Source organism: Salvia splendens, chromosome 11, assembly GCF_004379255.2.
Source record: "Salvia splendens isolate huo1 chromosome 11, SspV2, whole genome shotgun sequence".
NCBI lineage: Eukaryota > Viridiplantae > Streptophyta > Magnoliopsida > Lamiales > Lamiaceae > Salvia > Salvia splendens.
In genome coordinates, this window is record NC_056042.1 from 27811338 (window position 1) to 27827663 (window position 16326).

The 16326-nt window shown below is 37.6% G+C and overlaps 4 protein-coding genes across 5 annotated transcripts; 2 read left to right on the plus strand and 2 right to left on the minus strand.

Moving 5' to 3' along the window:
- Positions 1–2665: 2665 nt before the first annotated feature.
- Positions 2666–3289, minus strand: LOC121754722 (protein FLOURY 1-like). The gene is made up of 2 exons (XM_042150037.1): positions 3248–3289; positions 2666–3043 (listed from the first exon to the last, which is right to left on the minus strand). The coding sequence occupies exons 1-2, from the start codon at positions 3287–3289 to the stop codon at positions 2666–2668; spliced, it is 420 nt and encodes a 139-aa protein (XP_042005971.1).
- Positions 3290–4092: 803 nt separating this feature from the next.
- On the minus strand, positions 4093–8455 carry LOC121756321 (AP-3 complex subunit mu-like). 2 transcript variants are annotated; one of them, XM_042151829.1, is made up of 8 exons: positions 8342–8455; positions 7833–7932; positions 7582–7692; positions 6699–6788; positions 5911–6158; positions 5102–5311; positions 4814–5021; positions 4093–4626 (listed from the first exon to the last, which is right to left on the minus strand). In XM_042151829.1, the coding sequence occupies exons 1-8, from the start codon at positions 8374–8376 to the stop codon at positions 4381–4383; spliced, it is 1248 nt and encodes a 415-aa protein (XP_042007763.1). In that variant the 5' UTR covers positions 8377–8455; the 3' UTR covers positions 4093–4380. The 2 variants fall into 2 exon arrangements, with proteins under 2 accessions (XP_042007763.1, XP_042007764.1); XM_042151830.1 differs by lacking the exon at positions 7582–7692.
- A 94-nt stretch (positions 8456–8549) lies between these two features.
- Positions 8550–11717, plus strand: LOC121756322 (Golgi apparatus membrane protein-like protein ECHIDNA). The gene is made up of 6 exons (XM_042151831.1): positions 8550–8700; positions 10077–10133; positions 10237–10440; positions 10533–10592; positions 10862–10988; positions 11348–11717. Exons 1-6 carry the CDS (start codon positions 8686–8688, stop codon positions 11434–11436), a joined length of 552 nt encoding a protein of 183 aa, XP_042007765.1. The 5' UTR covers positions 8550–8685; the 3' UTR covers positions 11437–11717.
- A 278-nt stretch (positions 11718–11995) lies between these two features.
- Positions 11996–14043, plus strand: LOC121753741 (chloroplast stem-loop binding protein of 41 kDa b, chloroplastic-like). Its single transcript, XM_042148989.1, has 10 exons — positions 11996–12200; positions 12262–12396; positions 12468–12554; positions 12627–12717; positions 12795–12849; positions 12920–12980; positions 13071–13283; positions 13372–13488; positions 13561–13650; positions 13735–14043. The coding sequence occupies exons 1-10, from the start codon at positions 12099–12101 to the stop codon at positions 13912–13914; spliced, it is 1131 nt and encodes a 376-aa protein (XP_042004923.1). The 5' UTR covers positions 11996–12098; the 3' UTR covers positions 13915–14043.
- The last annotated feature ends 2283 nt before the right edge of the window (positions 14044–16326 follow it).

Here is a 16326-nt window from a genome sequence, read left to right on the forward strand (position 1 = left end):
TGCACACCTGTCCTTTTCCAAATTCTTCACTAAAACCTGGGGGGACCTCCATGTAGACTTCTTTGTCTTTCTCAAGTTCTCCATGAAGGAAGGCATTTGTAACATCAAACTGGTATAATGGCCATTCCTTACATGCAGCTACAGATAGAAGTGCTCTTACTGTGTTTAGTTTGGCCACAGGGGAGAAAGTTTCTTCGTAGTCTACTCCATACACCTAAGTATATCCCTTAGCAACCAATCTTGCCTTGTATCTCTCGATTGAACCATCTGCACGCCTTTTTATGGTGAAGATCCACCGACATCCTACTGGTTTCTTTCCCGAAGGTAGAGTACACTTTTCCCACGTTTCATTTTTTATCAAGGCATCAATCTCCTTCTTCATGGCTTCCCTCCAGTGCTTGTGTTTCATTGCCTCTTCGAAGGACTGTGGAATCTCTTCTTCTTCATAAAGTGCAGCTTCGAATGCCCTAGCCATTTCGGTAAGGTGTCCCTGGGTGAGATTGGCAATACTGTATCTTGATTTCCGCCCTTTCCAGTCTGGCGAATATCTCCGAGGAGGAATGCCCCTTGTACTTCTTTGGGGCAATCTGCCGTGCCCTGTCTCTTGTTCCATCGGTGGCTCATTTGTATCACTTCTGTTTTCCCTGTCACTGTTAGTGGTTTCAAGTAGGGTACCGGTATTGGGATCAAAAGTGTTTACCTCAGGATTCAAAGACTGGTCAGATAGCTCGGTGGGATCCTGAAACGACACATTATGTTCTTGGGGAGTTGACTGCCCGATGGTACTACTAACTTCCTCCGTTGGACCAACTTCTGTGACATGATTTTGGTCTAACTCATTTGTTTGGTTGTTTTCTCCCTCCCCCTGAATGGTTTCTCCCCAAAGAGGTAGCCAATTTAGTGCGTCATTACTCGAGTTTTCTAACTTACTCTCCCCCTGACCGCTAGATTGGCTATAGAAATATTCGCTTTCAACAAAGTCACAGTTCATAGTTGTATACATGCGATCTGTTGACGGGTCATAACATCTATACCCTTTTTGATTTTTCCCATAACCCAAGAAGACACATTTGACTGCACAAGGTGAGAATTTGTCACGGTCATGCTTAGGGATGTGGACAAACACGGTACAACCAAAAATTTTAGGGTCGAGATGGAGGGACGATGGTACCGAGTTTTGGGAAGAGAAGACCTCTAGAGGAGTTTTGAAGTTAAGGATCCCTGTGGGAAGACGATTTAAGAGATAGACGGAAGTTGCGATGGCTTCTGGCCAGAAGGATTTGGGGATGTTTGATTCAATGAGGAGGGCACGGGTGATTTCTAGGATATATCGATTTTTCCTCTCGGCTACCCCATTTTGTTCTGGTGTATAGGCACATGAAGTTTGGTGGACAAGGCCATTTTCAGTGAAGAAAGATGTCATCTTAGAGTTCACGTATTCCCTCCCATTATCAGACCTAAGGATTTGAATTCTAGAGTTATATTGGGTTTGGACAAGACGATAGAACTCAGTAAATTTCTCGAAAACTTCTGATTTTGTTTTCAAAAAATAAATCCACGTCATACGCGAAAAATCATCAATAAACAACAAAAAATATCGAAAACCTTGTCCTCCAGTAACCGGAGCAGGGCCCCACACATCAGAGTGAACCAAAGCAAAAGGTGATTTTTCTCTAGTGTTGTTTAATTTGAAGGAATGTCTGTGACTTTTTGCTAAAACACAAGTTTCACAATTCAAAACATGCGTAGAAGAAACTAACTCAGGAAAGAGTAGGCGAAGATAACTTATGGATGGGTGCCCTAACCGGCGATGCAAGAGCCAAATCTGTCTGTCAGTTAGTCCGTGAGTTAGCATCGCAGTACTTTGTTGGGCAATCTCATCCACGTAGTACAATCCATGTCGCTCAGTGCCACGCCCAACTATCGTTCCCGACTTGATATCCTGTAACATACAAAAATGAGGCTGCATTAGCAATTTGCAGTTGAGATCTCTTGTTACATGACTAACAGACAAAAGTTTGTGGGACAATGAAGGAACATAAAGACAGTTCGAGAGGCGAAGGGTTGGTGAGATAGTGACAGTTCCCGCCCCCTCTACTTGTGCTAACTCCCCACTAGCTGTTTGGACAAATTTTTTGGTGGATTGAGAAATATCGAGGAAGTCCGAGGCATCAAAGGACATGGTATCGGTTGCCCCACAGTCAAAAATCCAGTGGTAGTCTTTAGGTCCTATTTGGGAGGATGATGAGTACGCAAGAGGCTGGAAAGAATTTGGGATGGATGGCTTAAATTCAAAAATACAGGAGGTAATTTTCGAAATTTTGTAAGATGGAGGCATTTTTTCGGAATTTTTGACCATTTGGGGGTTTTTTTGGTATTTTTTGGATAGCTGGAGTGGTTTTTGATATTTTTGGATTGTTTGGGGGTGCATAGTGGACGAAAGGTAGAGGTGGGGTATATTTTGGGAGTGTCTAGGAGTTTGGGGACCATTTTGCAAAGTGAGAGGGGAGTGGGGTATTTCTTTAGAGGGGCTTGGATTCGGTGGGGGGGGGGGGGCAATTTGGCATATTTCGACGAGGTGTATCAGCTTCTGCCTCCACCAACATTTCTTCAACTTCGTGATTTCCGACGGGAAACTGGAGGCCGGCTTTGACGGAGTGGGAGATCAACTTCTTCTTGGGCCGAGCTGCTGCCGTAGCAAGCCGAGCTCCTCCTCATAACTCCACAACAGCGACTCCAACGACTGAATCACCTCCTCATCGTGGACGTGTTTTGCCTCCGACAATCGGCGCTGCTGATCGGCTGCCATCTCGATCGAGTTCTTCTCGTGCTGCAGCCGCTGAATCATCTCCATCGCTTCCTTCGCCGTCATGGCAGAGGCAGCCCTTTCCCTCTCCACCTCCGCGAGAGCTGCATCCGCTCTCCGCCGCTCCATCTTCACCAATTTCCTCAATGCCGACACCTCTGAATCGCAATTTCGTTTTCTCTCCGATACAGAGGCATGCTTTCCATCTGATTTTTGGTTCAATTTCGCATCAATAACCTTTTTTGATCTATCAACAATTGAAATATTAGTTGGAAACCAGAGAGAAGAGAAGGATTTGAAGCCGAAGGTTGTGCGCTTGGACCCTACGCCGAGATTCTTTAGCTGGTAGGAAATTTGGCTTTGGTTTGTGTTGGATTTGTACAAATCAATTAGATTTTAGATTGTCTCAATCAATAATTTGAGAGTGTGTGTTTGGCTGACCTCCATTGGAGGTTGTTTTTTAGTTTCCTGCTCTGATACCATCTTAAAGATGGTAATCGAGAGAGGTATGGAAAGATTGGTAAGACATTTTGAGAGTAGAAGGTAGAAAGATATATTTCTTGTAAATTTTTTCTTATGTACTCAAAAGTTCATTCACCCTAGTATTTATAGGGTGAATTTAGAAGGATCTAGTACATCAATAAATGGGATTGGAACTCCTCAATACTTAGGAACTCTACATAATGAATGTGGGCGGCATATTAATTTCATCTTCTTTTCCAACAATTATCAAAATAATTTTTAGGACGGAACTAGTAATAAAATACTCCTAAAGAAATAGAATTTCACTTTTATCCTCAATTTTCGCATTGTATTTATTCAAACAACAAAAATAACTATATCTACTATATATTCACAGTATCAGATTTCATTCAAACGAAACAACAATTTTAAGGGGATCGTATACAGGTAAGCAATATTGACCCAAGTTATATAAGAAAATATAATAATCTTAAAATAAATTAAGTTCATTAAGACATTATTTGTAATAATATTACTCTTAAGTGATAACACATTTCAAATTATGTTTTTAAAGTATAAATGCATTACGATTCAGCATCATAACTGAATTACCGCTTCGACCAACAATTAGTTATGTTTATTCTGTTTTTAGAATATTAATGCGTAAATATTAAAAAAAATTGGATATTTTATATTTTACACGTGATCTTAATTTTTTTGTGTGATTTGCGTAGAAATCCTATCCAAATCGAATCTGAGTTGCTGAAATAGAAAATGATATAGCAATCCCTGTTTTAATATGAAATTTTTTGAAAGAGACGAAAAAACAAAAACAAAATTCCATTTAACCATCCTTCTCTTCCTCCTCACCGTAGTATCTTATCTCTTGCTAACATCCAAATCACAGAAAATCAACTCCAGAAACTGATTAGAATCAGATATCAATTCCCATCTAAGTGTGAACTAATAATATTTGCAACAAAAAAAATATCAAAAAATCATTACTATCCCAATCACTTATGGTTAAAACGCTACACATAACACAAAGGTACTCTGATATATAAATGTACAACAGAAACACTGAAGAGTCACACTTTTATTGCGTCGAGAAATCATGATCTCACTTGAAACTCACCTCCCCTTGTGAGAGCCCGAAAACCTTTATGCGGACGAGAAAGTGGATTCTTCAGGTCCAGCTTATCGATTTTTAAGCCAGAGAGAGCGACTCCCATGATCCGGAAAGCAACTTGGAAAGTGGGAAATACATGAAGCCGCTCCATACCTGTTTCAAGCACTAAGGTTCCGGACATAGAAGGAGCTTTATCTTTTGGCATCCGCCCGATTGTCCAGGAGCATGTCTGCAGAAACAGGCGATGCCAAGTGAAGCAATATTAGCAATCCAATATAAACTACTTCAAGTACCACAAAAATCCCAAATTCATACTAGTATTCAACTGAATGTGGGAAACATTTGTATGTTCAGTTGGTGTCTTCAATATAATGGTCAGATAACTAGGATGACATTCACTACTGGAGAACCCATACCTTGTCAGCAAGAACATTTACAGATCCATAATTTGGAGAAAGATCGGATGCCGTGACGCAAGGTGGTAGTCGGAATTCAACTGTAATATTGTCAATTGGCTTTCCAGGATCATTCCGAATTCCAACCAAAACACTTATACGACATGTCCCTGAATCTGAAGTGAATTGTGGCTTCACATATATCGGAGTACTCTTCAACTTCTTTACCCTGAAAGGTAACAATGTGTATTTAAAGTATAGTGTAAAGTTTGCATACAAAATACACGAGGACACTGAGACTCTGCAAACCTGTAACTCATGAGCTTAAATTGTCCATCAGGTGGCACAAAGGATAAATTCTGGTTTAATTCCCATGGCCGAAGTCTAACACAAGGGTGAAATCTCACGTCATTAAAAATTGAAGGGTTCGCAAACGACAGAGTGAGATCAGGGAGACCTGACAAATTTGAATTTACTTGAACTTCACCATATATCTCGCATTTCACCAGATTCCCATCTCTAAGCAGAAAGATGAGAAGGTTAGAGTAATCAGAGTGTGATAGAATAAACAGATAAAATACAACATTCAACATCTGTGTATGTATCGATCAAGAACATCCAGCAAATATAATTTGAAAAACAATACAATCTGAAAGAAAATTCAGTAATGCTCAACAATTTAATCTTTAAGAAGTTACCAGGGCTAGTCTTCTACCCAACCCCCACAACGTCTCTTACAAAATAAATGCTCTCATAATTTTTTGAAGTAGGAGACGAGTGAATGACAGAATTAAAGTTAAAGCTAGGCCAAGCTTCAGCAGTTAGAAGATTGTGAATAAAGTCCCTATAAAGAATAAATTGTTTTGAGAAATATAGTGATTGATGTAATTTAGTAAATGCAAGGTGCATACCACAACCTTAGCATTGGTATCTGTAACATTTATGTTTGAAACTTGATTTGGCGCTTTTTTACCCAGAATACCAGACCACCAAAGAGTAGAGCCAAATATGTGGTATTAGATTGCGATATTGAGCAGAATTTTGTACGAAATCAAATTTCAGAAATAAATGCAAAGAGAGGTACACATAAGTTTCTAGGTAATAGGTATTTCAAGCACCTGTTTATGGTAGCATCCATTTCTTCCACTAAATCAACATAAACTTCATTGGTGGCATGCTTAAGGTCTGTTTTTCTCCATGGAACATAAGAAGCAGTTGCCCCTGGAAGTGTATTGCTCACATTGGACGTATTACCAGTAACAACACTCAAAACCTTACTAACAATGTTTGGAGGAGCTATCATTTCCCTTAGGATATTAGGTTCAGTTGTTAGAGGGAAGCCATTGTCTATCATCTCATCCAGCAGCTGCAAAGCATTTAGTTCAATCATCTTAGGGTTTTAAAATAGCTTAGAAGGATATCACATGAATTATAAATGCAAAAACATAGTGCAATACATTGACAAATGGCCCATTATTTATAAGCAATAAAACAATTGCTCATGTAGATAAATAGTGTTTTATCAACATGTGTCCCTTGTATCTATTGTCTAACCCAAGCCAGTGAAACTTCTTTTGTAAAAAATTCTGACTATCCATTTAAGAACTTACAGCAATAAATGCTCCTTCATAGTAACACACACCGAATCCATAATATTCAGGACCAATCCCAACAAAAATATTGCAACAGATTCTTTACAATATTTCCTGTCACATCACTGTACGGTCCAACTTATAAACCATATAGTATATTAGACCAACCAAATAGATGAATATGCATATGGAATATACAAAGCACCACCCTAATGTTAATAACAAATTTTTCGGACAGTGTTATTATGTGTGCATACATGATACACCAGTTATCTTAAATATAACCATCTTGCAAAATCACAGAATATAGATACCTCATAAACAATAACAAAGTTATCCTTAATCAGATCTTCATTCAAGCCATCCAAATAATTTGAAAGAACATCAGCCACCCTGCAAAGGAACTAGAAATCACACGGTCAAGTGTTTAATAACATCTGCTCAATCTATACTGAAAATCCATACTATACATTTCATGGTGTGGCAGTATAAGATAAGAGACTTATTTTTTAGATACACGTGTTCTGTTTCTGCAGTGCATGCTTGCATGCCTGAATACATGCTCGATACATCTTTTCTACTGATGATATGTACCATATCTGTAACTCTCTGTGGCATCAAATAATTCTATGACATCCCTACTATCACTGTTTTAATGCATGGAGTACTAACACAATGCACATAGCCATATGTACAATAAACTCTCTTGCTAAATCGAATAATTCCAATATCATTCCCGTTAAGATGGTTGTGCCATGTAAGAAAAGTTTTATTTTCATTTTTTAAGAGTATCAACAATGGAACCATGAAGATAGAGTGGTATAAAAAATACAGAGCAACAACCAAAACAATGATTTCACATGGCACTTGCAAGTGATGATCCTTGTGCTTAATTGAAATTATAATTTAAGCTTTCAATGGTTTTTGAAATATGTAGGCTTTCTAATAACAATTCCTCATACATTTAGTTGGCCTAAGAGTCTAAGACATGCATTTTATATTCAAGCACACAAAATGATAGTGAGAGCTTTAGTTGGTGACATGCATTTTAATTATTTAACTCAATCCTTCAAGGAATTTATATTGCAAATACCAGTTCGAGTTTTGGAAGAGGAGTTAGTGAAACCACATTTCCCTTTGTAGAACTGAAAGATCTGACTGTAGTTAAATAAAAGAAGCAGGACCTATGGTACCCACCTCAATTGCCATCAAAGGTGGCATCTCAACTTGGGTGCACGCCAAGAAGGTGATCCCCTCACGAACCACTTGAAATAGGTAGTGGGTGGGTGAAGAAATAACAGGTACAAGCTATAATATCACAAGGGAAAGAAAAACACATAGTAATAGACTTAAAACTAAAATAGGCATCAAGTTAACGACACACAGATCTAGTGAACAGATATTCATGCAGAATTGAATCGCATCACAATGATTGCAGCTGGGGATACCTTCAAAGAATCACCTTGAGTAAGTATTTGGTTCCAGAACCAATCACATATGGCACGGTCAACCCTGTGACCAGTAAGCTGTTTCTCAAGCAACACTTCCCTGAAATTTCAGATAATATCAATCATCAGTCTACTCACTTATTCTTTCAGTAATTCAGTTACCAAAAGAGAAATCCCATTCTTCAAATTTTACGAAAAAATACTACTATGCTGCAAACTTCTATTGCTGAAGACTGGTGAACCAATATCAGTTGAAACAGAAATTCCATAAACAATTTCTCAAAGCTGGAATATTGCCAGTACATAGTGATTTTCAACAACTTAATAATGCCAGGAATATTAAATCTAATAAACTTTTCAACAATTTATTTCTGCCAGTAAATATTGATTCTCAATTCTGATAGCTGAATATGTAAAATGTAACCCCTCAAATCTGATCACACCACGATTAATTGACGCATATACCATGAAAATAGTTGGGTTGGGAAATGAATGATTAGAGATCATACCCGGAATCTGACAGAACAAAAATACACTGCAGCATGTTTCCTCGAATTTGTTCCTAAATTTTGTAGAGCATTTGATTTTCTGATCCAATCCGTTTTAAACTCAAGCTCAAATTATCATTCTTAATAAAAGGGTGGTTGAATTCATAAATACAAAGAACTTAGGGGTTTATTTGACATATCTCATAACTATTGGGGCCAAATTATGATTAGAAACCACCCAAATCCCAAAGCTCCGTATTTCGGAATTTGTTGAACTGGACTAAACATCAACGCACGCCTATCAAAAACACCCATCTCAAGAGTCGAAATTGAAGGAGATCTTGCAAATCGTAAATCCCCAAAGCATGGATCTTAATCCAGTAAGTTGATTTCTTTACCATTATTCTGTCGGTTTTTAAGTATTCAATTGTTATGTAAATTTTCAAGTAGGGGATTGTGGATGATGAATATTGTGATTGTTGTTACGACTAATTAGGTTATAATGCTGTAGCATGAATAGGTTAATTTAACTTGTCTTTTAAGCTGCATTTCTTGTTGCGGTCAGTTTCAATCCCGCCATGGCAAGATCGGAATCCTAGGGTGTCATTTTCTGTTGATTTTGAAAGGCTTCAGTTATAAGGCTTTGATGCATTGGGGAATCATGGTGTATGGGTCTCAAATTGATAATCCTGTCAAGGGGGAGTTTTAGAACTTCTTTGGTCCACTCTGCCTGAAAAAAAGAAGTTAATTGATTTGGGAGGCTAAGGCTTCAGATATGTGAAAGTATCAGATGAAGATAATATGTTTCAGGGTCATGCAAAACTATGTTGTGATAGGTTTGCAGTTGTTAACTATGTGCCACCAATCAGCATTATGTCATGGTATATTTCTCATTGAAACCCGTCTTACGCCTGAGTTAATTTAAGAAACATGGCCAATGAATTATTAGACATGCCTTATTCTATACTTTGCTGATCTGTAGATGTCTTAACTAACTGAGTTGAACACATATGACCCCCTCCTCTTTTAAGTACTAGAGATTCAACTTGAAGTGCTTTTATAATTTAATGATTTGCTAAGGACTCCATTCTTTAGCTTATGCATGTGATGGCCCTTTTTACATGTTCTTTCTTATTAATAAAAGTCATGAGTTGGAATATAGGCATCTCTATCTGGTTTTGTTAATTCAACAGAATTTTCTTCTAGAATAATCTCTTATGTCAATTGTAGTTCCTTCCGTTTTAGTGAAGTGAGACCTTATCATATTCCATTTCATCTTACTGAACTACTACTGTGAACCTTAAATTTGAGATGCTTTGCAAGTTTGCATATATATAATTCATTTTCAATTTTAAAGTGAATGATATGGACATCTTTAGGAAGTCTTGATGTACCCTGTGTTTTCATGTATAAGTTCATCAACTTCTGCAATTTGTTGATTGCACATTCCACAATTTCTAGAACTATTACAAAGTAGTAGGAGTACATTTAACTATAGGTTCAGACAGAAATTGTAGGCATCCTAGAAGTAAAAGTTAATCTGTTCCACAACCTTATGGGCATTTTGGTTACATGGATCTAGATAAAATATTACAGATATGGAATTTTTAAAGTGAAAATATTTGTTATCTGCCTTCACTCTTATACAACCTCCAGTCCACCCCAGAGGAATATAAGAATATGGGGACGAGAAAGAGTGGAGAGAAGTGCAAAAATATGCAGATAACTAATTTTTGCCGGTTCTTTTCCTCTGCAGCCTCAAGGGGAGAATTATGCTCATCCACAAATATGCTTCTTCCATGTGCTTTTCAAGGTTAATTCATTTTGCTGTTCTGACTTTTTAGTTTTGTTTCTGTCTTCTATTTTGCTCTTGAATTTGTTTATATTCTAATGCCGTGAAAGTGATTCCTTTCTAGGGTGCTGCCTTGGCCTTTTATATCCTTTCAGCCCTATTTGTGGATAATTTTGTCATCATATTTGTGGTCACTGTACTTCTAGCTGCACTTGATTTTTGGGTTGTCAAGAATGTAAGTGGTCGCATCTTAGTGGGCCTCAGATGGTGGAATGAAATCAATGACGACGGTGAGAGTGTGTGGAAATTTGAATGCCTTGACCAAGAGGTGAGGATATTTTTCCACTTGAAGTCTTGAATGCATGGAATCTGTTCTACGCTCCCACAAACATGTTTACCCATTGTTTCCATTTTATTCAGTCAATGGCTCGAATGAACAAGAAGGATTCATGGCTGTTCTGGTGGACCTTATACATTACGGTAAATAAAGACTCTAGAGTTAAGCTACCATACAGATATAATTTAGTTCAATTGGAAAGAAAAGAATGATGGTATATAGATGATTATGTTACAAAGGTTTGCCAAATAAGGATTTACATATCAATGAATGGTGTGTATAATTCTTGAGTTGTCAATTCTTCAACATCAACCATAAATCTTTTTGCATGTGAAGCTTTCTCTATTTAACGTCATCTGATCTTCCTTATCTTTTGCTAATTAATTGAACAATTTATATATTTTCTTGGCAGGCGGTTGCATGGATCTTTTTTGCCATATTCTCACTGATTAGGTTCCAAGCTGATTATCTTCTCGTTGTTGGTGTGTGCTTGACCCTTAGCATTGCTAATATCATCGGCTTCACTAAATGCCAGAAAGGTTCGTATACTATGGATGCATATCTCAAGTGTCGGATTTTACAATTCTACTTTAGTGACTTAGTCCTCAACTGTTTTTACTTGCTTTCTGTATGTATGTGCACACTCTTCTGCTTAGTGCATAAATTACTTTGACTGCTGCTGATGCCTCTACTTGCATTATCTTGCTATTGGTGATAACTTACACGTCGGATGTTTTTTTTACACATATTATCTACTTTTACACTCTGCATTTTGGTTGTAGCCTCCCAAGTTCTATTTTTGACCAGAGAGAATAATTCATGCAAATTTGAGTCTTAACTTTTAACCCGGAAAGTCAAAATATTCGTCTAATTATTTCTGTCCACCTTTGTTTTGCAGATGCTAAGAAGCAGCTTCAGCAATTCGCTTCCCAGACCATTGCTTCTCGTTTCCAGTCTACCATTCAGTCGGCATTTAGTGTGGTTTGAGTTGATTACAGTATCAATCAGAGGAGAAGCGATTTGCAGTCGAGCAGATTATATTTGTTTATCGTGTAAATGAACATTCAATGTGATCATATATGTGGAAGTGTTGCTCATATACTCGTGTACACAGAGGAAGGTGCATGTCTGTGTATCATTTTGATATCTGAAGGTGTTGTAATACGTAAAGCAAAGTGACATCTTGTTTGTTAGGATCTCTCTTTTTTTTTTAGGTCTTTTCATTTGTTCTCATTCTATGGAATTGGAGATACTATTACACTTTAACATCTACTTAGTACTATTACATTTGATCAAAGAAATATTAAGCTAGCAAGCAAGTAATAAATTTTGTGAGATGTGAATTTTATACCCAGCTTGAGCTTTATCCAATTCAATTCTTGACATGATATTATTTAACATAATTATTTGACAAATTCTGGGAATGAAATAAAGTTAGGGGCAAAATCGTCTTAACACAACAGCAATCCAGGTTGGATGTTGAAACAAGACCAAGATAGAGGAAAAATGTGGATATAATGAAGGTTGTGGTTAGAGTGTGGGCTTGTCTTATCCCTATTGTAAGAATCAGGGAGTCTGGAATAATAACCCCATAAAATGTTTATGGGCAATTTGAGTGAACAAACTGATCACGGTGGTTGATATTCATTATGGCAAGTCTGGTGGTGGTGCAGCACAGACAACCGTCTTCCACCGTCCTCTCTTCTTCTCTCTCCGACTTCAACGGCGCCAGACTTACTTCCTCAGTCCAGGTATACTCATAATGGCATCCTTTGCTTATGCTAATGGCTTCTAACTAAGATTTTGATGCAGTTGAGGAGGAAAGTATGGCAGCCGAAAAGAGCATTACGCGTTAGTGCATCGAGTGCCAAGAAAATCCTTATAATGGGAGGCACTCGGTTCATTGGCATATTCTTGTCCAGACTCCTCGTCAAAGAAGGCCATCAGGTTCTCATTCTCATCTGCTTTCTAGCATGATCACCATCAACGATTCTGTATTGATCGTGTTCATGAGTCAGGTCACACTTTTCACCAGAGGAAAAGCTCCAATTGCTCAACAGCTGCCCGGTGAATCCGAGGCTGACTTCTCTGATTTCTCCTCCAAGGTATACTACCTTCCATCTGTATAACATCATCAGAGAATGTACATTTCTTCACTTTTGTTGTGGTTCTTGTAGATATTACACTTGAAGGGAGACAGACAAGACTTTAATTTTGTCAAGACCAGCCTCGCAGCCGAAGGTTTTGATGTTGTATATGACATCAATGGTGTGTCTCAATCTCTCTATTGTTTCATTTTCTTGTTGTAGAACTTCTCCTTCATATTTCTCGGCATTGTTTAATAGGGCGCGAAGCAGTTGAAGTTGAACCTATACTTGATGCTCTACCAAATCTTGAACAGTAAGCTTTCTACCCTCTTGGGTTACATTGTTGGTTTTATTTCTGAGTGTTGTGTGTTTGTTTAAAACAGGTACATATACTGCTCTTCAGCTGGAGTTTACCTCAAAACTGATTATCCTCCACATTATGAGGTCTGGCTGTATCTTGTTTAGAATCAAACTTTAATCACTTGCATACATATCTTAGCATCTGATATTAGCAAATCACGCACGTCCTTGAAGGTCGATGCAGTTGACCCAAAGAGCAGACACAAGGGCAAGCTTGAGACCGAGAGCTTGCTGGCATCAAGAGATGTGAACTGGACTTCTATAAGGCCAGTCTACATCTATGGGCCATTGAACGTTGAGGAATGGTTCTTCCACCGCCTGAAAGCAGGCCGTCCCATCCCTGTCCCCAACTCAGGCATACAGATCACACAGCTTGGTCATGTCAAGGTGTCTAACCATGTCCACTTCACTATAATCTTTCTACTGCTACTACTACTCAAGGCCAACTTCATTCATTTGTATCCGAACTTTTCAGGACCTTGCAACTGCCTTCATCAAGGTGCTTGGCAATCCGAATGCAAGCAAGGAAGTTTTCAACATCTCTGGAGATAAATATGTCACCTTTGATGGTCTAGCAAGGGCATGTGCTAAGGTAATCCTCACAAAATGCACTTGCAAAAAATGGTCATAATTTATTAAGTACTAAACACAGATAAATTGACAGGCTGGTGGATTCCCTGAGCCTGAGATTGTTCACTACAACCCTAAAGAGTTTGATTTCGGCAAGAAGAAGCCGTTCCCTTTCCGGGACCAGGTACACAAAGAAACCATGGCATATCTGTTGTAGTACTATTTTGTGCATTGCAGAGATGGTTGTTTTATATATGTTTGAATGCAGCATTTCTTTGCATCGATTGACAAGGCGAAGAGCTTGCTGGGATGGACGCCAGAGTTCGATCTGGTGGAAGGTCTTACAGATTCCTACAACCTCGACTTTGGGAGAGGGACATTCAGGAAAGAGGCTGATTTTTCAACTGATGACATTATTCTGGGAAAGTCTCTTGTTCTTCAGTCCTAGAACAAAACACAATCTCTTCTTATTCTTGTTCAGTTTTTCTTTCAATTTTTTGTATGTTGAGTATTGATCTTCTCTGTACATTTGTGAACACTCAATCATGGTTTATAGTATAGTATTTTTTTTAGACAATAGCAAGTTAATTATCAAACTTGGCCAATATAAAAAGTTGTACTAGCTCGGTCCAAAAAAAAAGAGTATTGGTAATTTGGAACTATAAAATGAAGAAAGAGTGAAAATTTATGTATAATATTTCATAATCTATATATATCCATTTGAAAAGGTTGGGAGATTTGTAATGGAAATGCTCCTGATGTAAAGGCAGGCGGCGTATCTTCAAAACTTGATACTCCTACAAAAAAAACACCACCTAAAACTGACACAGAGATGAAGAACCCGACCGCAATAGCAATGACAATAAGGCTATTTGTTTTTTCAAAATTCGCCATTTCCACTTTATGAATTATGATCGAAGTCCCAAGTTAGAAAGGACTAGACAGACTTTCGTACTTTCTTTTTCCCCAACTCAAGTTTATGATGTTTGATTGGACAAAACATATCAAAATCACAAAGGACTAGACTCACTTCAACTTCTTGACGACCTGAAAATTCGTCCACCTACATACTACAAAATTTATGAGGAATTAGGTCATCCGCAACTCTCTCTCTTATCCGTCTCTTCTCTTCACTATTCATGGGTCTCGCTGTACTTTTCATCTCTTCTCTTAACTAAGAGACCGCACATGCAACCCTACATCTCTTAAGCGTCTCTTAACCATCTCATCCGTTAACTATTCATTCAATTTCATTTTTTATTTTTATTTCCAACAAATTCAATTAATAAAAACACACTTTATTAAATAAAAAAAAATTAAATTATAACTTAAAATTCTAAAAAAATAAAAAACCACATTAATAAAATCTAAAAAAAATAAAAATTACGATGGATGTAAGTCCGGGATCGACGTTGAGGCGCCACGGCTTCCTCCTCCTCCTCCCTGCGTCGATCTTCTTCTAGCGATTCTTCCATTATTCGACGCATTAGCTCAAACGGATCAATGAATGGATTAAATTTGGGAGAAGAATAATGTTTTGAGATGAAGAATGTAGAGTGTTTGAGAGTGTTTGAGTGAGAATAAAGAGTTTTTTTTTGGATTAATTTGTGGTAATGATTTGATATTTATAGAAGTGATTAGGGGCTTAAAAAGAATTCAAAAAAAATAAAAAAATGTAAAAAACGGCTATAAACGACTAGTATAATTTTGAATTTTTTTTATTTTTCAATTTTTTTCTGATTTTTTTTAAAAAAACAATAAAAAATACATTTTCAACGGAAATAAACGACGCCCACTCGCGGGCCGGCGAGTGGGCGTCACGGACGAACCGCAGCTTGCCGAGTGTCTCTCCGCGACGAGTTATGGGACGGGCTGGGGACGAGACGGAGCCTGCAACGCTGTCTCGCTGCCGTCTCGTCTCTCCGAGGCGAGATAGGGACCGCAACGAGACGCGTTGCGGATGCCCTAATGTCTTCGGTTTGATGTCTGTCTCACCTAATCCATTCATACTCCACATTCATAACAAATACTCCCTCCGTCCCGCACTACTCGCACTTATTTCCTTTTTGGGCGTCTCAAGTTACTTGCACTCTTTCCATTTTTAGTAAAAAATTTCACCTACAGCCGTCATTTTTGACTTTCCTATACACTCATTCCTTAATCTCCGAGCCGAAAAGGAAATGAGCGAGTAGCCCGGGACGGAGGGAGTAAAATAATCTTATAAACATAAGTAATTTTAATAAGTAATAGTGGGTCCATTTTATTTTGTTGTAAGTGTGGAGTAGGAATTGATTAGGATTAGGCTATCCTTACCGCTTTTATACTCCTTCCGTCCCATCATAAGTAATTGATTTCCTTTTTTTGATTGTTTCACCACTAAGTGATTGATTTCCTTTTTAGCTAAAAATAAAACATTTAATAACTCTTACTTTAGTCGCTATTATGCTTTATTCTATCTTTATTCTCTTACTTTATCATCTGCCTACTTTATTCTCTCCACTTAACTTAATAATATAATTTTTAAATCTCGTTCCGAAAAGAAATTAATCATATATGGTGGGATAGAAGAGTATAAAGTTATTATTGACCAAATTAAAGATCCTTGGAGATTGGACATAAACTGGGGTAACTTTTACTAATTAAATTGGGTTATAATTTATTTAAATCCAATTAGAATATTATAATTAATCAGTATAGTTGAATGATATTAACTTCGCATGGTAAACTTTTACTGCTTAAATTCAGTCAGTTTATTTAAATCCAATCAAAATATTATAATTAATCACTACAGTTGAATAATATTGACTTCGCATCCAATATTTGATGTGAATCAAATTGAGCTCTTGTTTATTACTCCCTC